The sequence below is a fragment of the Pipistrellus kuhlii genome, unplaced genomic scaffold (genome assembly GCF_014108245.1).
Source record: "Pipistrellus kuhlii isolate mPipKuh1 unplaced genomic scaffold, mPipKuh1.p scaffold_m20_p_2, whole genome shotgun sequence".
NCBI classification, from domain to species: Eukaryota; Metazoa; Chordata; class Mammalia; order Chiroptera; family Vespertilionidae; genus Pipistrellus; species Pipistrellus kuhlii.
The window spans coordinates 121,667,769-121,692,998 of NW_023425515.1; the positions used below are offsets into that span (position 1 = coordinate 121,667,769).

General features: G+C 39.3%; 1 protein-coding gene across 22 annotated transcripts in view; it reads right to left on the reverse strand.

Moving 5' to 3' along the window:
* Nucleotides 1-25,230, reverse strand: part of KIF13A (kinesin family member 13A) — a 202,674-nt gene that overhangs the window by 50,796 nt on the left and 126,648 nt on the right. For all 22 annotated transcript variants that reach the window (XR_006742136.1, XR_006742137.1, XM_045584301.1 and 19 more), the window contains 8 exons: nucleotides 22,752-22,839; nucleotides 20,797-20,931; nucleotides 19,886-19,998; nucleotides 8,051-8,162; nucleotides 6,946-7,158; nucleotides 4,383-4,493; nucleotides 2,635-2,769; nucleotides 156-286 (listed from right to left, as the gene is read on the reverse strand). Coding sequence is in view for 20 of the 22 variants with exons in the window: in XM_045584301.1 (XP_045440257.1) it covers nucleotides 156-286; nucleotides 2,635-2,769; nucleotides 4,383-4,493; nucleotides 6,946-7,158; nucleotides 8,051-8,162; nucleotides 19,886-19,998; nucleotides 20,797-20,931; nucleotides 22,752-22,839 (1,038 nt within the window). In the remaining 2 variants the exon portion in view is untranslated. The remainder of the gene's footprint in view (nucleotides 1-155; nucleotides 287-2,634; nucleotides 2,770-4,382; nucleotides 4,494-6,945; nucleotides 7,159-8,050; nucleotides 8,163-19,885; nucleotides 19,999-20,796; nucleotides 20,932-22,751; nucleotides 22,840-25,230) is intronic.

A 25,230-nucleotide genomic window follows, 5' to 3' on the forward strand; every position in this document is an offset into this window, starting at 1 on the left:
GATGCTATCCTAGCTCTATAACAGGAAAGCGATACCCGAGGACCCACTGTAGCCTTAATTTTGACAAAAGTGAGGTACAAAGATAGAAAGGGGCAGTCTTCTCCTTCTGAAAATAAGGCATACAAGCTATGTTCGGTACCACTCACTTTCCTTACCGGGCATTTTCTTTCGGAGTAAGAGTGATGTCGCCATCGGGTGCGATGTCAATCTCGCAGTGCTCAGGCTGGATTCCGATGCCAAAGAGCTGGATATCCTGGGAGGTGTCTGCTCCCACCCTCGTGTGGTCCTAGGACAGAGTATTACAAAATAAAAACTGCTCTGTTTCAGGAGCACTCCTAGTGCAGGTCTCCCTCTTCCTTTCCCCGGTGCATTCCCTTTGCCTTTCCCTCTCCTAAGCTCCAGGGGCCCTTCTTTTGCTTCTGTAACTTGTTTCTTGAGCCTATGCAGCCCAACTAGCTCATTTCTACTACCTATGTAACTTTCTCTTATAATTTGAATTAAAAAAGTAAAAACCCACACTGACAAGTAACTTAACAAAAACTTATCAGAGTCAACTTCAATAACCCAACAGCAACTACATGATAATATTAAATGAATCAGACAGGAGATGCCATATGTCTAGAGCATTGTAAGTAAAAAGCTTATCTTAACATGCTATATTTAAAAAAAAATGTTAAAACAGGATTAGGGGGAATGTTCAACAATGATTAGATACTGCTTTAAAATACTAATATAAGGAATTCACACTTGACAGAATAACTTGTGTTCTGATTTTAACTCCACAACTTAGTATGTATGTGGTCACAAGCAAGCCATTTCACTGAGCTTCAGTTTCCTTTTTTGCAAATCTAGATAATGATATCGATTTGATATATTTAACAGGATTCTTTTAAGGATCACCTGAGTTAACAGTGAAAGTGCTTTGAAGACAATTATATAAATTCAAGAACCACTAAAAGTAATTTCATGAAAAGTTTACTTTAAAATGTATAACTTTTAACGTGTTAAAAATAGATGAGTATCTACTAATATTTAATAGAGTAATGAAACCTGTAAGTTATACAATGTTCAAGTTAGTGTGGTGTGTAGGACCTCAAACCTCACATACACGTGAACTGTGATTCCTAGTTATTTGGACCACTGCTCATCCCCTTTGCTTTTTCTTTTGCTCTAAAAATCATTTAACTATTATGATAATACCTTCCATTCTACTGAGGGAATATAAGACCTAATCTCTTAAAATTAAGATTTCAGAAATAATTCCTTTACCCTTAACTATTTCTTGAATGAACAGATCCTAAGTGTTACTAGACTATTAATAAGTCAGGTATTATTTGTGCTGTATTATGTCTCTGGAAAAGCAGAATTAAAAGGAGGATAGAAGACTGACCTCCTTGCTTCAAATCTAGCTTATTCCACATTGCATTCTGTATATTCACCAGCAAAATCAGAATCCTTAACAAGGTGCCTAATCTTCACAAGGGGTAATTTCTCTTTATTTAGAGATTTCTGTGTATGGTCTGTATATACAAGCTGCCTTCAAGTCTTTGACAATTAATTATTTAAATGTATATATATATATATATATATATATACACACACACACACACACACACACACACACACACACACGTATTTATGTACCACCATAACTCAGAAATTGTTTGTATATAATGAAAAATGGCTTCATGGTCAGCTGAGTGCCCCATGTCTTACTTTTCCCTTAACAAAATATGCCAGCATTTTAAAAAATATGATTTGAGAACATGTGGGGTCTCTAAGAAACATTCAAGGGGCTCATGAGGTCAAAACTATTAAAAAAAAATACTAAGATGCTATTTGCCTTTGTGCTCTCATTTTATCACAAGTACACAAGTATTTTCCAGAGGCTGAGATGTCATGGCTTTCAAGATTAATGGACTGTATATTTATACATGTTTGTATTTTAAAAATGGTCTCTTTATTAGCTAATACAGTAAGTATAGATATAATTCTGACACACAAAAGTTCTTTGGAATCCTTGATACATTTTTAAAGAGTGTAAATGGGTTGTGAAAGTTTGAGAATGGATACAGTAAGCTATCCAACATGGTCAGTGGCATACCCTGAGACCAAAGTGCCAAATTCAAAAAGCCCCATCCCTTCTCCACACTAAATGGGTGATTATGGGACTAAACATTATTTTCTGAAGATGTATGTCTAGGAGAGATAGACATGGAAGAATCTTAACTGTTTAATCTACCACAAGAGTTTGTTTTAGCTTAGTATGTTCATCTTGAGATCGCCTTAGAATTACTCAGAAGGATAACTGTGACTCTCCAGAACTTCTCAGGATCTCTAATTGAACCTGAATATTATCAGCATCCGTGTCGCCACAGCCAGAGATCACCTACCTTGACACCCCTCTACTTGCCACTACTGCCCCTCTGATGCTCATGCTTACAGAAAACCAGTCCCACCTGCATGGCCTCAGGAAAATACACAATAGTGACCTGACCATACTATAAATCCTCTTACTTTTAAGGAGGGCTACGCTGGATACAAAAATCAAAATCATGGGGACAGATCCGCACATTAAATTTTGAATTGTACACGAATGAATCAGGATTGCAGCTATGTACTTATATACCTTACCTTTAAATAGTAAACCAGAAGTTCATTGAGAGCAGGGTCTGCATTCAGGTTGACCAGGTAGCACTTGTCATCCCCCACCTTAATACCAGAAGTCTCCAGGGAAATCCCCATACTTTCAAGTTGTCGTTGTCTCTCCTGTGCACAAAGCACACAAAAACAGGGAACTCTATTTGTTATCCCCAGATGTATCCATAGAAAGTGTAAGTCACTGTTTCTGGGGACAATGCCAATGAAATGACACATTCCACTCAGCTCAACCAAATTTACTTACAGTCTAAGATGTGTGACATCTTGCGCCAGTGTCCTAGGGGCACCAAAGGTGAGCCAGATACCATCTTGCCCTTATAGGCCTTATCAGCTAGGAGAGGGGGAAGACTACATAACTGGAATCAAAAGAGGAGAGAGAGCCCTGTGTCACTAGAGAGGAAGAAGGTGCTGTGGGCTTTGCAGGAGGGAGGTCATGATGGGTGAAGAGGCCAGAAAGGCTCCAGGAAGAGAAAAAAACTTAAGGTGGTTCTTTGAAGCATAAGAAGAATTTCAATGGGAAGAAATAAAGGAGTAGGAAGATAAGGGCAGGATATTCCAGAAGAAGGGCACAGAAAAGCATAGTAAAGACTCTGGGAATACTGGAGGATTTCAGTTGCCAAGAACCCCTAGTAAATATGGGAAAGTAGTGAGAATGGGTCTGGAAGAGCAGATTGGGTCCCTGTTGCAGAGGGCTTTGAATTCATTCATTCATTCACTCACTCACTCATTCAAAACATTCATGTACTAGGTACTGATCTAGGGCTAAGAATACTACAGCAAACAAAACAAAGACCCCTCTTTTATGAAAATTTATATACTAGTGAAAGGAGGTGGGCCATTAAAAAAACAGATGAGAGAATATATATAATTTCCAATGGAGTTAACTGCTATGGAAAAATATAAAGAAATGTAAGAGGATAGGAAGTGTGACAGAGACAAGTAAGCATGTCCTTACCACTCAGATATCACAAGGCAGGAAAAAAATATATGTAAGAAGCATATAAGCAAACAGCTGGCTAGGTCCCGGTTACTGCTTTTAAGCTACTTGATTGGGAAAGACAGATGAAGAATTAGTCCTTGCTTTGTATTTCATCTCAGGTCAAGTTTAGATAGCATCAAGCCCAAAGAATCATATACATTGAACAAACTATGATGCTCTCTATGTTATCAACTCTCCGTCTATCAGGTAGCCATGTGCTATGCCAAGTGATCTAAAATCAGAACATATTTTTGTTTAAATGTGAAAAGCAGAAAATATTAAAGATATTTCTGCCCTAGCTGGTTTAGCTCAGTGTATAGAGCCTGTAGACTGAAGAGGACCCGGGTTTAATTCCAGTCAAAGGCACATACCCGGTTGTGGGTTTGATTCCCAGTAGGGGATGTGCAGGAGGCAGCAGATCAATGATTCTCTTTTATCATTGATGTTTCTATCTCTCTCCCCCTTTCCCTTTCTCTCTGAAATCAATAAAATATATATTTTAAAAAATTTCCTGTGTCATCCCTGTTCAAATTCAGTGCTATCCAACACTTCTAGCAAATGCATGGACCAAACTATACTTGGACAAAGACACAAAGCGAGTGTCTAACTTGTCTCTGCAGCCTGTAGTTCAGTAGAAGGAGGTCCTCAAAAGACTTTCTGAGGATGGCAAGTGACTCACAGTACAGAAAAGACAGCACATGGAAACAAATCACAATGTTTCAGGCCTACACGATCAAGCTACCTGTGCAATTTCTTCTGTTTTCCTCAGCTTCTCTTCCCAAGTCACTGTTAGTTCTTTTATCAGCTTTTCAGACTCTTCAAGCTTCTCTTTCAGTTCAGGGGCCTTCATAGCCTTTAAAATGAAACCAGAGCGATCGGATTTTCTAATATTTTTTTTCAGCATTATAACAAGACAATCACTTATTGTCCTTCTTAAGCAGTTATCAACAGTCTATTGGAAGCAATTAAGTCACACACTGTCAAGGTGGAGTTTAGACCTTGATTAATCAAGTGAAATGTAAGAGGCAAATGACTGCTATTATTTAAAGGAGAAAAAGAAATACTAGTGCCCTGAATTAAATTGATACAAATCATTACAGAGTAATTTTACCCATTATACTTAAATTTCACATTTAAAGTCTTAAAAGATACTAAAGTTCATCTTCAAAACAGAAAGTAAGAAAAGAGGCTACTTAAGCAGATTTCTTTTTCAATAAGACTGAGATCAAGGCACATCACCAATAAAGGCATTCCTATTACATTGACCTATCAGGAAAGGTGAAGATTCTTCTAATTTATTTTAAAATTTGAATCGGGCCCTTTAAACGACTTTTCTTATTGAGGGCATAAACTTAGTGTATCTATTAAGCACTTGGAAGCCAGATATCTGGTTAAAGAAGCAGTCATTTCCCTCTGAGTTGTCCAATAAGAATAACTAGGTGATCTAAATACAGATATATGCAGCTTGTAAATCTTGGGAAGCCTTTACTTGAAACAATACACTGACATCCAATGATAACAACAGTGTAATTCTATGAACCCTATGAAAAAGAAAGATGGTAGAGCTTGGACCAGAAGTTGAAGGGGCGATGATCTCCCTGGTGGCTAGCCCAGTATGCCTGAGTCTTGAGGGGGCAGAGGGTGGGGTGGGAACCTGGTGGAGGGGGGAAGAAATGAGGAACCTTTGTAACAATATGAACAATAAAGATTGATTTAAAAACAAAACAAAACAAAACAAAAACACAAAAAACAGAGCCTGAGAGGGACATTTGGTGCTGGAGTCACACGTGAACATTCTAGGTGAATCTGCTGTGGCTCCTCTCTCCTTTGGCTAGGCACTGTGCTGCGCACCAGGCCTCAAGGCCATGGTCACAGTGAAATGGCAGATTCAGAGACTAGAGGAAACAAGTAGAGCATCCATCTTAAACTAATGCCAGACGCATCACACTTTCCTCCCAGGATCAGGAAGGACTTTTTTCAAAGGTTATCAGCATTTTGGTTTTTCAGGTGTTTGCTACATGGCATCATTAGAAAAACATTATGCTTGATGCCCTGACTGATGATTATAATGATGATAATAAAAACAACATGTGTTGGGCACTTATGTGCAAGGCATTGTGCTAAGTGCCTTCCACTATCAGTGTTTTACTAGGGGATAGGAATGAAAAAACTTAATAAAACATAGGTGTTTTTTTTTTTGAATTATAGAAGCTCAATCAGAAAGATGAGAAAAACATGTAAACAAAAAATTATAATACAACTGCCAATTAATTAATGGAGTACTCAGATCTCTGGCTTCATTCCTTTTTGTTTGTGTTATCTCCTTTTGATTACTTTTGTGATTAAATACACCAATAGATAAAAAGTATTTAAACAGTGCCTGGTACACAAGTACACAAATACTCTGCCCTGATAGTCTCCTAACCACCAGAAGAGGGTGGTGTGATGGAATGGTGTGAACTCAGAAGCATTAGATACACACCCAAATCCAGCAAGTGGAAACATGTGACTTCACCTAAGGAACTTGGCTTCACCTCAGGCACACTACCTATTTCAAAGGGGGAAGTGCCTCACCCAGTAACATACCTAAAGCAACAGCTATTTGGAAGAGGATGCGATTATTAGTCTGGGTAAAGTCGAGGAAAATGGCAACAATGCATCATTTTGTTTCCTCTCAGGAGCTAATATAAAATTTTAAAATACGTATTTCTGAATTGTTCTTAATATTTAATTATCCTTGATCATGCTATCTTCCATGACTTAAGGTGGAGATGATACACAACTAACTTATCTGAAAACTGCAGAGCCCTTTGGGAATACTGTCTACAATATTAATAAAACATCACAATTGGTTCTTAGGATTTCACACTGGAAGAGATCTGTGCTCTCAAGGACCACTCATTTCCTGCAGCAAACAACTAGGTAGTAGCAACAACTCTCTCTTAATTATCTGCTTCCTCCTAGGACAGAAGGCTTGTATTACTCATGTTGTCCTCATAATGCTTAGCATGCAACAGATGCCAATCAACACTGAAATGCTGATCCACACAAAGATGACCCAGAACTGCAAGCATGTCCTTACCACTCAGATATCACAAGGCAGAAACTCTGAAAACAGGAGCACCAGGCTGATTTTTTATTTTTAAATTATAGTTGACTTACAATATTATACTAGTTTCAGGTGTACAATATAGTGAGTAGACATTTATATACCTTACACAGTGTTCATTACAATAAGCCTAGTACTCACCTATCACCATAGTTATTACAATATTATTGACAATATTCCTTATAATCTACATTACCTCAGCCTGCGAGAGCTGCTCTCTCAGTTTCTCGACTTCCTCCCGCAGTTCCCGGATGACTTTTGCATTGGGATCCTCATTCACAACGGCATGGTTAACAATCCTTTTGGCTCGATCTGCATATCGCAATGTAGAGAGGGTCTCTTCATAGTTGTCTGCTGCTGGGCTAATGGTGGCTATCATAGAGGTCTGGCTGTTGCCTCCCAAATTGTCCTGCAAAATTTCAAATAGCATCTTAGGAAATAGCACTTCATGCAAAACATGTATGATGAAAGCAGTAAACATGCATGCGTGACACTATGGAAATGGGTTTGTATTTCACAAATAATTTTATAACAAGATGAAATACGGTCTCTCTACATTCACAACAATGAAAAATGTCCATCAAACATTATCCTGTATAATAAAGAAGTAATATGCAAATTGACTATCATTCCAACACACAAGATGGCAACTCCCATGTGGTCAAAATGGCCACCCCCATGTGGACACAAGATGGCCAGCAGGGGAGGGCAGCTGTGGGTGATCAGGCCAGCAGGGGAGGGCAGTTGGGAGGGATCAGGCCTGCAGGGGAGGGCAGTAGGGGTGACTGGGCTGGCAGAGGGGAGCAGTTGGGAGGACCTGGCCTGCATGAGAGGGTAGTTGAGTGGGGACCAGACCTGCAGGGGAAAGTTGGGGGGGACCAGGCCTGCAGGGGAAAGCAGCTGGGGGGGGGGGAGACAGGCCTGCAGGGTAGGGCAGTTAGGGGCAATTGGGCTGTCAGGGGAATGGATAGGGGGTGATCAGGCTGGTAGGCAGGCGGTTGGGAGCCAGCAGTTCTGGATTGTGAGAGGGCAGTCGGATATCCCTCAAGGGGTCCCATATTGGAGATGGTGCAGGCTGAGCTGAGGGACACCTCCTACCCCCACCAATTTTGTGTACCACACCTCTAGTAATGAGATAAAAGGCAATGGAAATTAGTTTTCATTCTATGTTCCTAGGAATTGGGATAGCAATACAATACTGTCAGGTGTTCATTGTATATTTAGCTTGCACACACATTTCAGCTGTCACCTCTGACACAGCTAATTTTTAATTGATAAAATAACTTTGGATGCTAAATTACCTTAAGAAGCCAAGTGAGGACTGAATCTCGATAAGGCACAAATTTGTTTTTACCCTTGCCAGCTGCCTGGTCAGCCAGTGATGAGATAACTAACCCCAAGGTTGTCAGTGATCTGCCAAGATAATAATTTAAAAATTAGTTTTATAGAATGTTTATTTTGTTTTCACCAATCCTTATAGGTAATAAGTATAAAATATGCAGAAGCCCTAAAGTTGATACAATCACATCTACGTTAATTTGTCAAGAAGCTGAGACAAAGAAAAACAAAAAAATAACTCAGTTAATTTAAAATAATGAATTTAGAATTCCTATAAGAATCTCTTCTGGTGAATCACAGGACCTCTAAAACATTCATTTCAGAACCTAGAAATGTACATTTAAAAGATCACAGTGGAAAACTTTTAATTTACTCCAACTATTATGACATAAGTCTAAACCATCTACTCTTTGGGTCTAATTTGGGCCATACTGGCCTCTGAGTTTGTTTCCCAGAATAACCATGTGAGTTGCAAAGTTCCCTTCCACTACCTGTTATAGGGTATATAACTGTTCATCTGCTTACAGCTAGTAAGTTTACTTCACGTAGTTAATAGATTACAAAAACAAAGATCTACCCATCACAGGACAGCATATGGCTATCTTCCAACTCTGCTACTCAAAGCAGCATTGGCATCACCTGAGTGCTGGCTAGAAACAACTCTGAAGACTCCCAGGCCTACTGAATCAGGAACAGTTAAAGGTGACTCCAGGTGACACATATGCACATTAAATTTTAAGAAGGCCTCGTTGAAGGCTACCCAAAATGATAAATACGTTTAATTGTCTTGGCCTATCTCAAAATGTGATCCTGGGAACAGCAGCATTAGCATTCGTGGGGACCTGGTTAGAAGTGCATTTTCAGGTCCCTCCCCAGACCAACCGAATCAGAAACTTATAGTGGGGACCCAGCACTCTGCACGCCAGCAAGCCCTCCCGATGACTCTGATGGAGGCTAGAGTTTGAGGACCACTGGTTTAGGTTACTGAGCTCTCCCTTGTGGTTAATACAGGATCTCTGCACCTGGAGAAAAGAGCACCTAGAAACAAAAGGCCTGTGGTACTGAGGGATGACACATCCTCTGGAGCCACAGTTACCTTCCAACTGCTCTTGTAAAAGGAATTCAACTGGATCCCAAATTTAGCAGCCAGAAAAGAGCAGCCTCAGGTATCCCAGGATTGCAAGGAAGATTACATGATATAGCAAAGAGAAAGCACTTTCAAAATAGTTTAAACAAGCAGATGTTACTACTTATTATAAACACAAGGCAGGGTACAAATCAGCCATTGATCAGAGGTTAGCAAGTGAAAGATTAGATCGCTTTCTTTTGAATGCCAACAGGTTTGAAATTGATTTGAAAGGGGGAAAAAAGCCTATTCCCCACAAAACATAAATAATTCCCCAAAGGGGACTTACTGAAAAGTCATTGAAATGCAAAGCAAATGCAAGAGGCAGAAAATGAACAAGAATTTTAATAACTAATAGCCATTACCACAAGTGACATAAATATATACATTATAATTGACAGATGTAGAAGTTAAACAAGTCTGACCCAAGAGAAATGAAACATGTCCACACAAAAACTTATACATGAATTTTCATAACAGCATATTCATAATAACTAACATGTGGAAACAACCCAAATGTCCACCCAAGGATGAAGGGATGAGTAAAATGTGGTATGTCCATACAACAGAATATTACTGGCTATAAAAGAGGAATGATACAAGCTACATGAATGAACTTTAGGAAATTATGTTAAGTGAAAAAAGCCAAACACAAAAGGCCACTATCCTGGGTTGAATAGTACTCCTCCCTCAAATTCATGCCCACTAGAACCTCAGAATGTGACCTTATTTGGAAATAGGGTCCTTGCAGATGAAAGTAGTTAAGGTAAGATCATACTGGCTAAGGGAGGGTTCTAAACCAAGGATGGTGTCCTTATGAGAAGGCCATGTAAAGAGAGACATGAAGAACAGCATGGGAAGACGGAGACAGATTGCAGTGAAGCACCTACAAGCCAAGGAATGCCAGTGACCACTAGAAGCTGGGAGAGAGGCATAAAACACATTTTCCTTCTGAGCCCTCAGGAGGAACAAACTCTGTCGATCCTTGATTTTGGATATCTGGCCTCCAGAACATAAGAAAGTAAAGTTTGCAACCTAATTTGTGGTAATGTGTTATATATGTAAAAACCTAGGAAAATAATACAGCCACATATTACTCAATTCCACTTACATGAAATATCCAGAACAGGCAAATCTATATAGACTTAGGACTAGGGATGGGGCTAATGGGGAATGATTTGGGCATGAGGCTTCTTTTGGAGTGATTAAAATCTTTTAAAATTAGATTGTGGTAATCACTGTACAACTCTGAACATAATAAACTATTAAACTATACATTCTAAATAGGCAAATTGTTTTATGTGCATTATTTTTCAATGTAGCTTACATTTTTTTTAATTAATGAAAGATCCAATAAGTTCAATAATCTTCCTAAAGCTAACAACTTTAAGAAAGAAAATTGCATGTGATATGTAAGAAATAGAGGAAAGTAAGAATTCAATATAAGGCAAAAATAATTTCTGCTTTAATATAAAATATAGGGCATTTTCCACATTTTATAACTATTGAAATAAAATTTTTAGTTGAAAACAATTCTCTGAGCTATCCCAGATTTTTAATACACCAAATGAAGCAGAGGTTGTTTTAATTCTTACAAAATATAAAGAGCTCAGTGACTGAAAGGTCATCATTAGCAACTTTACGGTTCACAATGGCCCTTTATATGAAAACATGTTTTGAGGTTGTCATGGATTTTTCATCATTGAACTAAATTTTATGTTGTCTTGTGGCAAATACTTATAGTTCCTAATCTGACAGTGTAGAGAGGAAAAAAGAAAAGTTTCTGTTACTCCTAAACATAAAACATAAAATCAAATGAGTGATCTGAGAAAAACTCCACTGTACCATGTGCTCTCTGGGAGCCCAGTGCAGCATGTGCACTCAGGAGCAGGGGTGGAGCTGGATGGGAATTACACAACTCCAATTACTGCCTGAACTTTGCTCTATAACTTATCTAGTTGAAAAAGTTTCTCTTTAGTTGAAGCCACACCTTTCTACCTAATAGTGTGCACACATTCAAAACAAGAACGTAACCTAAACCCATTAGGGTGTCCTTGGAACAAACTGAAAAGAATTATAGGATAGGTGGGACTTCAGGATGAGTGAGAGAGAGCAGATTGTGTCAAGGGGTCCACACCACTGCTACTACAAGGCCCCTCCCACAAGCAATGATCCAGGGGCTCCTGGAATCCTAAAAACTGTTAAAAGCTTAATATGTGAAAAGAAGACATATGTACTACTATTTGTAATACTTTAAACAATTAAAAAAAATCTAGAAAAAATAAAAGCTTAATGTGTGAAAGGTGAGCAATAGGCTTACATATTTGTTGTTGTTTTTTTTAAAATATACCGTATTTTTCGGACCATAAGACGCACTTTCCCCCCCCCCAGAAGTGGGGGGGGAAAAGTCCCTGCATCTTATGGTCCAAATATAGCCTACACATATACTTAAAAAAAAAAGTTTTTTTACTTGCCCGGCTCTGTGTGGTCTGTGTGTGCTTGCCCGGCTCTAAAATGGTTCTAAATGCTGCTGTTTACTTTACAGGGTTGATTACATGTGTTTATGACTGTGATGTTGGGTTTTAATGCACATAAAATATTTTAGGACACTATTTGTTTCAGAATCTTTTTTTCTTCATTTCCCCTCTCTAAAAACTGGTGCGTCTTATGGTCCGGAGCGTCTTATGGTCCGAAAAATACGGTATTTTATTGATTTTGTACAGAGAGGAAGGGAGAGAGATAGAGAGTTAGAAACATTGATGAGAGAGTCATCGACCAGCTGCCTCTTGCACACACCCTACCGGGGATGTGCCTGCAACCAAGGTATATGCCCTTGACCGGAATCGAACCTGGGACCCTTCAGTCCCCAAGCCGACGCTCTATCCATTGAGCCAAACCGGTTTCGGCAACAGGCTTACATATTTAATGAGAACTTTATTCCAGGGAGCTTCAAAATATAACAGAATCACTATTTATGGATTCTGCTACTACTGTCTGTTCATGCTGGAGGCCAATGGGCAGCTTTTGTGCCTCACGGGGGTCCAGACAGGGTGGGGTTGTTTCCAATTTTCAGGGCTGAAAAAATTATTCCAGAATTCTAATTCTACCAAAACACTGTTCCTTTCCTTTCAGAAGCTCCTAATCTTTAAATCTCTTAGCACAATTCTTGGGTTGGGATGAGAATAGCATGGGGAGGGACTGACTGGAGGTGAAGGAAGAGTTAGGCAAGGTGATAACATATATATATAAATATAATATAATATGTCTAATTATATATAATAGCAATATAAAAATATTTCTTCCAATTAATTTCCTTTGAATGTGCACAAATTCATGCACTGGGCCACTAGTTTATAACTAGATAGCCATGCTTTAAGATTGAAATTCTCAAAAATCTACCTATTTATATCAATGGACAATTTGGGATAAAAAAGACAGTAAAACTTGGATGGATAAAAAACAATACAAAAGCTGCTGTAGTAAATACAATCAGTAAGAAAAAAAAGTCACAATTCAATTTCCCCCCCCTCTTCTACACATTCCTCCAACTACATAGCTTTCTAACTACCAGATTCCTGCCCTTAGGAGTATATATTATGTGATGCAAATTATCTGTACTCTTTAGGATGTATTTCAAATATATTATTTTACTTATTTTTCCAAAGATCTTTTTCTAAGATCATAACTACAGTGTTTATTAAACTTCATTAGTTAGCTGTATACAGGCATATCTTGGAGATACTGCACGTTCAGTTCAGTTTATTTGAAATAAAGTGAACCGTAATATTTTTGCTGCTGGAGGGTCTAGCCTTGACTTTGTAAAAAACCCAACATCTATGAAATGTAATAAAGCGAAGTGTAATAAAACAAAGTACACCCATTTCTCCATCTCTTTCTACTTAGATTCTGATCATCTTGAGGCCATGGTTATTCTATTGCCATAGAAATCCTTCATCAATTACTGTGCCTGACTTACAGAAAGCACTCAGTATTTGTGGAGTAAAACAGAGTCTGTAATACATTGAAGAACAGAACAGGGATCTCTTTCTAAAAAGAACTAATACAATCATCATTGGTATGCTCTGTGGTTGCTGGCCCAATATCTCCCCCTGCCCTTCTTCTTATTAACAGAACCCTCATTTTATTGGGAAGTATGTATCAGGCTAAAAACTCCACTTTCCAGAGTGCTGTGAAACTGGAAGAAGCCATTCAACAGTTCTGGCCAATGAGATGTAGGGAGACCTTACTGGGAGGGGCTTTGAAGGAAGCTATGTATTCTGGATAGAAAAGATACAAGATTCAGCTGTCAGAGCTGGTGGTCCTTTATTCCTCCTCCTTTCCCCTTTTTGTTTGAAACAGTGAATGGTAGAGCCATCTTGAGGTTATGAGGACAACATGAACACACATTAAGATTAGCAGAGCTGTATGCCTGACAACATTTCTAAGGTTCTGCTCCAGCTTCTGAATTTCTGTTAAGTGAGAAAAAGAAATACACTCTTTGGTTCTCACTATAGCTCATTTTTGTTGTTTACAGCAGAATGCAGCTCTTGGCTTTTAAAAAATTCCTTGAAAGATGATAAAGTTGGTGAATCTGAGTTTAGTACTTCTCCCCATTCTAAAAGAGTGTGTAAGTCCCCATTCTTAAAAGTAAAGCAGAAATGGCAAAATACAGGGAAAGAAAGACAGTATCATCACCTGTCAAGAAAGAAAACCCTTATACCTATACCCTAGACCTCATTTCTATTCACCACCCCTTTTCTGGTGCTAAATGCAAATCATTAAACTCAAATAATGCTCACCTAATGAGTATCACTCCCAATCTCATTTCCATCACAATTGCTGGGTTGTAATGATAAGGTATATACTAACATTACCAAAACCAGGTTATTTTGAAAATATGTTCTGAAAATTTTAGTATATGTTAAACCTAGAATTCTGTCATCAGATAAGTTCAGGAAATAAGTTAGAGTTATATAGTATTCATTACTCAGGCCTTCTCAGAGCTTTACCACTGTGACTATCCAAAGGAAAGGTTTACTAGGAGTCTTTCTCAAGATTATTTGTCCAGACCTCCTTTTCTTGCTAAAGCCATTGGAGGAACTAGTATTTCACAAAAATGCTTTGAGAAACAGAGGTAAAAATGGCACATGCTCCCAAATATGTAGTTACTGTACCCCAAGGGGCAGATTTTTGCTCTGTCCTTTATGGGTCTCTCATGTTATACATAAAGATGTTTATTCAGACTTTCCCTGCAATATACAAATGTAAATATACAAGGATCTCTGACTGCTCTGGAACAATGAACAGAAGCAAGACATTTTTATTCTCCTTAGGTACAAGTTCAGGCAATACCCATTTAAGTGGAGTTCCCAAAGGGAAATGAACAAGAATCCTTCTGGAAAGTCCACAAGCAGGAGAAAAGGAGGACTAAGTCACATGAAACATTAAGCTTATAAGTTACTATATTATTACAAATTATGTAACAGAACCCTAGGAATGTCACATACTAATATTTCTAGCACAACTTCACTAGAACCCATTTTTAGAGATGTTCAGTATACACTTTATTATTAACCACAGTAATTGAAATGGAAGTGAGACTGGGAACAATCCTCATTAGATGAACATTATTTGCAGTTAAGGACTAGCGATTGCTGAGATTAGAATGGAACCAATTTCAATGACATTCCGTGGGGCATTAGAGAGTGTCCATGATTTAAATGAGTTCTCAAGGGAGCTGAACCAGCCAGATGCCAGTAGAAAGGAAAGGTTTCCTCATAGACAAGCGGAGTTGCAGACTGATTTTTCAGATGCAGTCCCCTGTGAAGATGGTCTGCAGATGACCTATACCTATCAAACCCTCAACAGGCTGTGGCGGTGAAGTCACACAAGCCTCAGCTCTAAAAATGAAAATCATGCTCTTTAAACCTCTTAAGAGCTTAAGAAGAGATGAAACTCCTAAATCCACAGCCCATGAAGCATACCACTAACATCTGTGTGAAGCCCCTGACAGGCCTGCTTAAGAGGATTATTAATGTCCCATCAATAGAAGCCCAAATAGGAGGCTGAGAGAAAGCTCAGAAAACATCAGAGATTACTTTAATTTTAGCACACAACAGGGTACTGATTTTAAGGCTTAAAAAGCCATTTGTGGAACGATCAGGCAGCAGTTTCAATTTATTAGATTATTTTACTTTATTAGTACCCAGTTATATAGAGCTTGCTATGTGCTGGGCACTGTCATAAGTACTTTGCAATGAGACACTAATTTAATCCTTTTAATAGCTCCACTCTTAGGGTTGTGTCCTCATCCACATTTTACCGATGAGGACACTGAGGCACATAAAGGTCATAGGGCTAGTTTCTATAACCAAGAAACTACCGTAGCTCCTCTAAGAAGCCCCCTGACCTTCTAGCTGTACTGTCACCCGTGTTCCCACTGCACCCTGTACAACTGTTTATGGCACTTAATGTCCTAATGCTGCCCTTCCAAGGGCTCCCACTGGACCTTGAAGTCCCTGAGGCCAGGGTCCCATCTTATTCATTCATCCCTGTATCCTTATGCTCAGTGTTCAAAGCATATTTTCAAAATGGATAAAAAAAAAAAAGTGCAGCTCCATATCTCTTATCTATAACCCTTGGGGCTCCATGTGTCTTAAAATTCAGAATATTTTGGATTTTAGAAAGTTCACATATGATGTGACCACTGGCGGGATCTGGGATAGCAATCCCTAGTAAAATATGTGAACAATTCTACAGTTAAGCTTATGGATAGTAAAATTAACTAAATAAAGATTATACTAATAAATATTGATAAAGACTAGAGATAGCTGCATGAGAGTTTAGGTGAGAGTTTACCAACAAGTGTGCTATGAAGAAAAGAAGCACTTTGGGAGTTTTGGAGTTTTGGAATCCCAGGTAAGGGATTGTGAGTTGCAATTTCCATGAAGGCCTCTAACACAGTTGTGCAGATTACAGCACTGTCTTACTGTGGAAAAAAAAAAAAAATGCTCCATTCATTCAGTTACTACGTACTGATGACCATGCTGAGAACTTGGAGGACCTGTGGTGGAGACCTGCATCCATGATGGGCTCTTGGCACATGAGTGCCAACTCAGGGAGATGAGAGAGATGTGCAGACTAAAGAACGTAGCCCTGGACTAAGTCTCAGGAGAAAGGGATCAGAGGGAGTTCCACTCCCTTCCAGCCAGTTATTTTGGGGAGAGCACATAATCAACTTGGCAGACATCCACAGGCTAGGAAAGGTGTCATGAAAAATAGTTCCATGCTTATATGCTTGGTTATTTGGCATTTCTCAATGTTATCCAGCCAAAAAACCCTCTTTCCTTTCACTTTTTTAAATGAAGTGTCTTAACTGTTGTCCCAAACTATGTGCTCCTCAAGGGCAGTAACCATGCTGTAACAAATAAACATAAATGTAGACGCTTAAAACAACACATTTATCTTATACTTCTGGTGGCCAGAAGTCCAGAATGTGACTCATTAGGCTAAAATCAAGGTGTCAGCAGGGCTGCACTCCTTCTGGAGGCTCTAGGGGAGAATCTGTTTTTTTGCCTTTTCCAGTTTCCATAGGCTGCCCACACTCCTTGGTTCATGGCCCCTTCCCCCACCTCCAAGAAAGCAATGGCCACTGAAGTCTTTCTCATGCTGCATCAGTCTGATTCTGACTCTGGTTCTCCTATCTGCCTCTTTCACTTGCAAGGAGCTTGTGATTACATCAGACCCACCTGGCTAATCTTCCCACCTCAAAATATTAATAATGTAACCACATCTGCAAAATCCCTTTGCCTTGTAAGGTAACTTGTGCAAATTTTTGGAATTAGGACCTGACATATTTGGGGGGGGGGGGCAGTGAGGCAATATTCTATTTACAACAATATCTAAATTCCTTTTGCATCCTCAGCATCTACTGTAGTGCCAGACACATAGCAGAGGCTTAAAATGTCTCATTTATATTACTTAAATGTCTCCAACCATCAGTTCCCTCATTTTTAAACAGAGATTTAAAAAATACCTAGTATGAACCTTACACAAAACAATGCAAGTGAGAGTGGCCTGAAAGCGATAAAGAAACCTAAATGTGATGATTATATCCCATAGACTAGCAGCAGGGGATACACACATCCATTTGTGAAATTGCTAGTCTATTCTATATAATAAAAGGCTAATATGCAAATAGACCGAACAGCGGAGCAATCACACACCCACTACAAGGGGGTAGATGCTCAATGCAGGAGCTTCCTGCTGGTGATCAGTGGAAGCCAGGCTCACGATTGGTGAGTGCAGTGGTGGTGGCTGGAGCCTCTCATGCCTCCACAGCAGCACTAACGGTGTCTGACTGATGGCATGGGCCCACTCCCCACCCTACTGGACTTCTAGAGGATGCAGGCCGGGCTGAGGGACGTCCCCCCCTCCCCAAGGGCACAGATTTCGTGCATTGGTCCTCTAATATATAGTATATAAAAGGCTAATATGCCAAATGTCTCCTTGAGAGTTTGACCATGAGGTTGGGAGTTTGATCACTTGTTTTGATGTGCACTGACCACCAGGGGGTGGCGTGGAACATGGCAGGCGACCAGCGGCAGAGGCAGCGGCAGCAGGGTACTGAGGGAGCGAGGGAAGGAGGAGGTGGGGAGGATGGGAACCTGATCACTGGCCAGGCCTAAGGACCTTACCCATGCACGAATTTTGTGCATTGGGCCTCTTGTATATAATAGGGAAAGACAGCAGGATGCTAAGAGAATTCCATTCAACTCAAGAAGTCATTATGGAAAAGAGCCAGTTGCTAGAGGACCACAACCATGTTATCATCGTGTGGCCTTGAGGTAGTCTAGTTTGACATATTACATAACTCAGTGTCCAAATCGAAGGAGGCAATAGTAATATTTACTCTGGGACAAAATACCAATTAGAACTTTTTTCAGGCAAACAGAACACATGGTCACCCCAAGTACAGCACAGTGGTGGTGAGCATGGGCTCTGTGGCCAGATTGCCTGTACCCAAGTCCAAGGTCCACACTTAGAGCTTTGTGACTCTGGCCACATTATGTATCTGCTCTCTGCCTTTGTTCCCTCATCTGCAAATGGAGTAACAGACCACTTTCGCAATGCTGATGTGAGGATCAGATGACTTGCGACACAGAACATTCAGGATAATGCCTGCCATGTTGCAAGAGGTCAATAAGAGTTAGTGATCGTTACATGTCAAGGCCATACTCTAAATTCCCACAATTCACAGCACAGAATCTTCAGTGTTTCCCCACAATTCGAGCTGGCAGGCAAAGGGCTGGCATGGCTCAGCACTAGCAGACAGGTCTCTAGGACGGCTGACAGTCTCTTCCTTGGTACCTGTTCCCTCACACTCCCATTTCCGCGTTCCCATTCTGGTTCCTGAGCTCATTTTGGAATGCAGAGCTGTAGTGCCAGCCTGGCTCCTAACATGCGTCACAAAACATAGCAAAATCCTTTGTTATTAGAACGGGAGATTAACTCCTAAAGCAGCAGTCTTTGCAGTGAGTACGCCTATGTCCATTGGAAAGAGGGGATGGTATTCTACTTCTAATTTTAAACTGGTGCATACTAAAATTCTAATCTGCTAACAACATTTTAAAATGCCAGCTGCACAGACATGTTCATCAATAGGTTAACTCTTGTCACCTTCTGTCCCAAACAAACCCCAAGTTACATATTGCAAGACAAAAATATTATAAGTAAAAAACTAAGCTGCTTTCTGCTGAACTTGGCATAAAGATAATGATTATACTGTTTATATGAATTATAAAAACAATAGCCACAACAATTAATTTTACTCCGTGCATACTATGTGCCAGGCATTGTTCTAAGCACATTGTGGGCGTTTAATCCCAAACAATGCCATGAAGCAGGTACGGTTATTATTCCCATATTACAGATGAGAGAAATGAAGCACAGAGAGGTGAAATCACTTGCCTATGGTACTGATAGATGTAATAAGTGGTGGAGGCAGGTTAACCGCAGGCAGTCTGGCCTGAGTACAAAAAACAACACTTCAAGGCAAACTCCACTGCCTCTCCTGCTGGAAAGCAAGGAGACTTCCTCTGCACAGCAGGAGCCACCTGGGACACTGCTCCCCCTCACCGTCTGTGCCAGTGCTGCGTGCTCCATGAGGATGCCTTTACCTCCTTTGTCTCTCTGGCAAACTCTTACACGTGCTTCCAGCCCTCACTGCCTCACTGGGCACACTGTAGGTCCTCGAGGCACATGGTGAGATTTCTTTTTGGCAGTTATTCAATAACTGGTAAGTGTTGTTGTATTTTGAAGTACTGATGTTTACACAGTATTAGCCTTATGAAGAAATTCAAAGCAGATTTTCTTTTCAGCGTAAGCTCCCTGAGTTAATTTACTACATGGTTTTATTTATGGGATTGTGATTTGCACTTATCTAAGACTACATTATGAACAACGATACACTAAATACCTGTAGACTGTTTGAGCAGGGCTGCACCTTGTAGCCTGAATAACTTCATGCATCTCAATCGAGGAAGCTGTTGTTTTTCCTTGACGTAGTTTACTAAAGCGGGATAGACCCCAAACCACCTGTGACCAGAGCCGTCTGACCCCCAGCCACACAGGCCACTGGAGGGGATGCTCCAGGGCAGCGCAGCCGCCTTACTTGTTAATGTTGCTGCCTTCTTTCAGTCGCTCTCCGGCGGCTCCCGTTTTGGACACTCTTTCGCTTCCAGCCAGGTCCACCAAGCTGACCTTACTGACTTTCTCTCCAGAGTTCTAGGTGTAGGGAACAAGAGAGAAACAATGCATATGAACACAGAAACTTAATGATTTCTACGTATATGCCAGCACTGTAACTGAGGGCAACCAAGCAGCCATCCACTACAGCGAGGCAAACGTCTCAAGATTTAAAACAGTCAGGGTTATCTGGACTAGCAACTTATAGGCAAAATTTAATTGAAGCATTCTGTATGGCAGCTGGGAAGCAATCCAGAATGCATCCAGGAAGCTGGAGATTTTATGTGCCTATGAGGAAATACTAGGGCACGAGGATTCTTGTGCATTCAGGCAAACTCCACTCCCTCTCCTTTTGGGAAAGTGTTTCTTTTAAGAAAGTGCTCTTTAGGCTAAATGTGTGGTTTCCTCTGTAATATCCCTTAATGACAGGGAAGTAGACTCAGTTGCTTTTAGGTGAATTTCAGTATGGAAGAATACATATTAAAAGCTGTCTGGTGACATCATGATGCTCTTCAGGGAGTTCACACAAGAAATTCAATAAAAAAAAATTATATATAGGCTGTCCTCAAAATGTATACACACATTTGAATACATATAAAGCTTGTTTATTAAAATGCATTTTATTTTCAAAATTGAGCTATCAGTTGATAAAGTGTGTATATATTTTTTGGGGACACCCTGTATTAAGAAAGACCTAAGAAATTAAATTATTTAAGCAAGGTTGGCAGAAGAGTCAGCACAAAATTTTCAGCTGCTAAACCTAACTACAAGACCCATCACCCAAGCAGGTATTTTAAGACCTTTTACTGCCAGCAAAGGGCCTGCCCAGTTCCTCACCCCAGACTGCAAGTCATAAAGCGTCTGTGTGACTATGATGTTGAACACAGCGTGCGAGCGGCTACTTTCTTCATTCATGTTGGTAGCAGCTACCGTCCGAGACTTATTTCCCTCAGACATCAGTGACTCAATATCCTAAAGGGAAAGCACGAGGAAAACATTATTAGCAAAAACATACGACCACGGTCCTGCCCACCAGGTGTCTGCATTAATTATGGTCCTCTGACGTGTTCGCCGCCACCCTTCCATAAAAACCTCCCGCTCCTTCACTGAGCACAGTCCAGCTTCCTCCTCCCTTGGATCTTTCTATTATATGAAATGTTCCCCCTTCTTTTTGACCCACAATTGTCTTCTTTCTCTGTTAATTACCAATTTTTTCCTTTGCAAGTTACTAGGGAACAAAAGAGCTAATATTTATTGAGCACTCCAGATGTGCAATAATGGTGATTATCTGACTTTATTCGAACTCTCTGGGCTTAACAACTCTAGCTATGTACGCTCACTTATTTGCCTCTGTCCTCCATCACTGTGGCTCTCCAAGGAATTTTCCTCATTCACCTTTGTAGACCTGTCTTACAACACTTGGAAACTATGGATGTTTATGCAAGGTTTGATGAATGAACCTTATAAAGAAGGTATTCACAAGGACACTGAAGTTCACAGAGTGATCACTCCAACAAGTCTAGTAACCATCTGAAAAATGCTTTCATTTATTTTTATTTTTTTAATATACCGTATTTTTCAGACCATAAGACGCACCGGACCATAAGACGCACCAGTTTTTAGAGAAGGGAAATGAAGAAAAAAAGATTCTGAAACAAATAGTGTCCTAAAATATTTTATGTGCATTAAAACCCAACATCACAGTCATAAACACATGTAATCAACCCTGTAAAGTAAACAGCAGCATTTAGAACCATTTTAGAGCCGGGCAAGCACACAGAGACCACACAGAGCCGGGCAAGTACAAAAACTTTTTTTTTAAAGTATATGTGTAGGCTATATTTGGACCATAAGACGCAGGGACTTTTCCCCCCCACTTCTGGGGGGAAAAAAGTGCGTCTTATGGTCCGAAAAATACGGTATATTTTATTGATTTTTTACAGAGAGAAAGGGAGAGAGATAGAGAGCTAGAAACGTCAATGAGAGAGAAACATTGACTAGCTGCCTCTTGTGCACCCCCTACTGGGGATGTGCCTGCAACCAATGTACATGCCCTTGACCGGAATTAAACCTGGGACCTTTCAGTCCGCAGACCAACGCTCTACCGCTGAGCCAAACCGGTTTCAGCTGAAAAATGCTTTCATTTAAATAGCTAGAGAGTTACCTCACGGATAAATTTTAGTCACGCCGAGCAATGACAGGATAGGCACAACACAGAGAAAGCAAAACTAAGTGTAGGGATGTATACGCTCATTCACTCATTGGGTTTCTTCAGCAACAGGAAGCAGTCTGGTAATGAGATTTCCAAAGCAATGACAATAAAACAAAGGTACAACATCAAGTCAGGATGTAAGAAGGCATAAAAATCAAGAAGTAGGAAAATGGAGAGAGGACTGATTCCGAAAAACAGAAGAAACAGAAGAATGAAAAGTAATGGGAACTAAGGCAGGGGACCCTGTCAAAGAGTTAAATACTAAATACTCTTAATATTTGTCCTGATGGACATCACTGGCAAAATTAAGTAGAACAGTGTCAATACAGTGGTATTAGCAAAAATATTAAGAAGCTCAAAACGCTGGGCCTCTGAGCCGTACTGTGATGCCTTCACCACAAAGCAGGCTGAGAAGTAAGATGAAAGGCCCTTTTTTCTGTTTGGGGTGTGTTAATACTGGGTTTTGGAGACCATGAATGATATCAATATGCTCTAAGACATTCACATAAAAATCAACATCATGTACATACTTCAATTTACTATCAGTTATTTAATGACATTTTAAAACAAAAACACTTACCTCAAAACTAGTGACAGCCAGTTGGGATAAACCATCTACATATGGACCCAAAACTTTATGCTCTCGAACTTTAAGAGACTGTCTACTCCTTCAGGAGAAAGAAGAAAAAAAAAAAAAAAAAAAAAAAAAAAGGAATGAATGGACAAAACTTGGAGGCTTTTCTTTCTTTTTAAGTATTCATAAACCAAGATGGCAGTTTCAAAATAATTTTTTAATAATAAAAAAATGTCCTACAAGCTACTTTATTTAGACCAGCAAGATAGCATTCTTTTTCAGAAATGTCTTTTATACTCTGACTTCTATTTAAAGTAACTTACTATTTTAAAATTTCTATCTCCTCTTCCAAACTAAACAGCTAGCACACAGAATACTAGGTTAGGCCAACTTGCTTTAGTAGATGAACTTCACAGGAGGAAAAATAAGACAAAGCGAAGAACATTCCAGAATTGAATTTAACAACTCAAGGCTATTTTAGAAATAAGCACATTCTCAGTAAATATCTTAATATTTGTACCACACAGTAAACAATATTGAAGTGTTTTGTTTTATTTTTAACTTATTCTTCTAAGTCTGTATTGATTTATAATGCTTTGATGCTGACAATTTCATACAGAAAGTGATATTACAGTACAGAAGTTGTTTGCAGTTACTGATATTGATCCTGTCTTTAGAATTGCCTCTGTTGGTGAAGATTTTAGGGCTCTTTTAAATTTTAAATGGCAAACCTGGTTTGGGACCCACTTGAACAGTATATCAACAGGTAATTGAGATGAAAGCAAAGCGATACAGATTATGACTAGACTGTATATGTCACCTTTTTCATGGCATCAGGTATTAATTATCTTTCAAATCAAGAGTCAGCGCTTGGCATCACTCCAGTGTGGGGAAAAAGGACCTAAGAACCACTGATGCTTCCCAAGATCTACTAAGAACATTTCAGTTTTCCCACTTTAATCTTACAACCCTACAAAACAGGTGTTACTGACTTAAATGATGGCAAATTCAATGTGACAATGAGCAATTCTTCTATACTCTAAACAAGGACAGACCAATTGCACACATTTACAAGGGTGACTCTGATGCACACAGACCCAGAACTCAGCTCACTCTGCTTGCACAACCAGAGAATCTTTAATGCTACTCATGAGCAAGAAAAAGTCAAGTTAGCACAATATCAAGTGCCTATGATGGCACCTGATATCTGGAATTCTTGAACACTGTTGTTGGGAATGGGAATGGGAACTGGGACAATCACTTTGGAAAACAGTCCAATAGTACAAAAAAAAAAAAAAAAGTTAAAGATTCAGAATCTTTGACCTACAATTCCACCTCTAGATGTATTCCTTAAAAACTCATGCATTAGTACACCAGGAGAACTGAACAAGAATGCTCAGAGCAGCACTGCAATGGTTAAAAGTGACAACTACACAAATGACAGGAGGTGGGATAAATAAATTATGGTATAATCATACAACGGGATACTAAAGAGTAGTAAAAAAGTAATGCCTCATTACTTAATAATCAGAATGAATGGATCATTGAGTAAGTCACCAAAGGACACGTATAACTATGAAGTCACTTACACAAAGTTAAAAACTATGCAAAAGTATACATTAACTTTAAAGAAGAGGAAGATAAGAAGGGGTAGAGAATAGAATGGGATCCAAGAGAACATATAGGAGGATTCAAAAATATTGGTCATGTTCTATTTATTAAAGACCATGGTGAGTAGGACAGACTTTGGTTTTATTATTTTTTATATCTTACATGTGTTATAAACGTTCTTCCATTTGCATTAAATAGTTCATAAACATTTCCTATGACTGAGTTATTCCTTATTACCCATAATTTTGATCTTATACCTTTGATTATACCCTTATTAATACAGCTGCTAAAAGCATCTAAAATATTTTTTAATAACAAGAGAAAGTGTTCATTATGTTACATAGAAAATTCAGAATATTGAACTATATTTAGAGAATGACTTCAACACACACACACACACACACACAATAAATTTGAAATACTGAATCAAAATGCACCAAAGTATTAACAGTGGTTATTTTTGAGTGGTGGAATTATAGGTCATTTCTATTTCTTCTTACATTTTGCCTATTTTCTAAATTTTATATATAAATATATATTCCTTAAATCAGTTAAAAAATTTTTAATTAAAGTCAATGGCCCTCTCCTCTATGAATCAAACTCATCTTGTTTTTATCACTTAGTTTTTAAAAAATACAGATGCATTGGTTTTCCCCTATGTCTACTGAATCCTAGCCTATGTGGGTGGGCCTTGGGCTGGTGTGTCCTTAAAAGCCCACCCCATGATCCCAATGTATAGCCTTGGAAGAAAATGACTTGCCTGGGCTGGGTGATTTCAATCCTTCAACTACTTTATCTCCAATTTAGAGGTGCTGCTTTCCAACGTAAATGGGAGGACCAATGCGTCTTTTTTTTTTAAATCCCCACCTGAGGA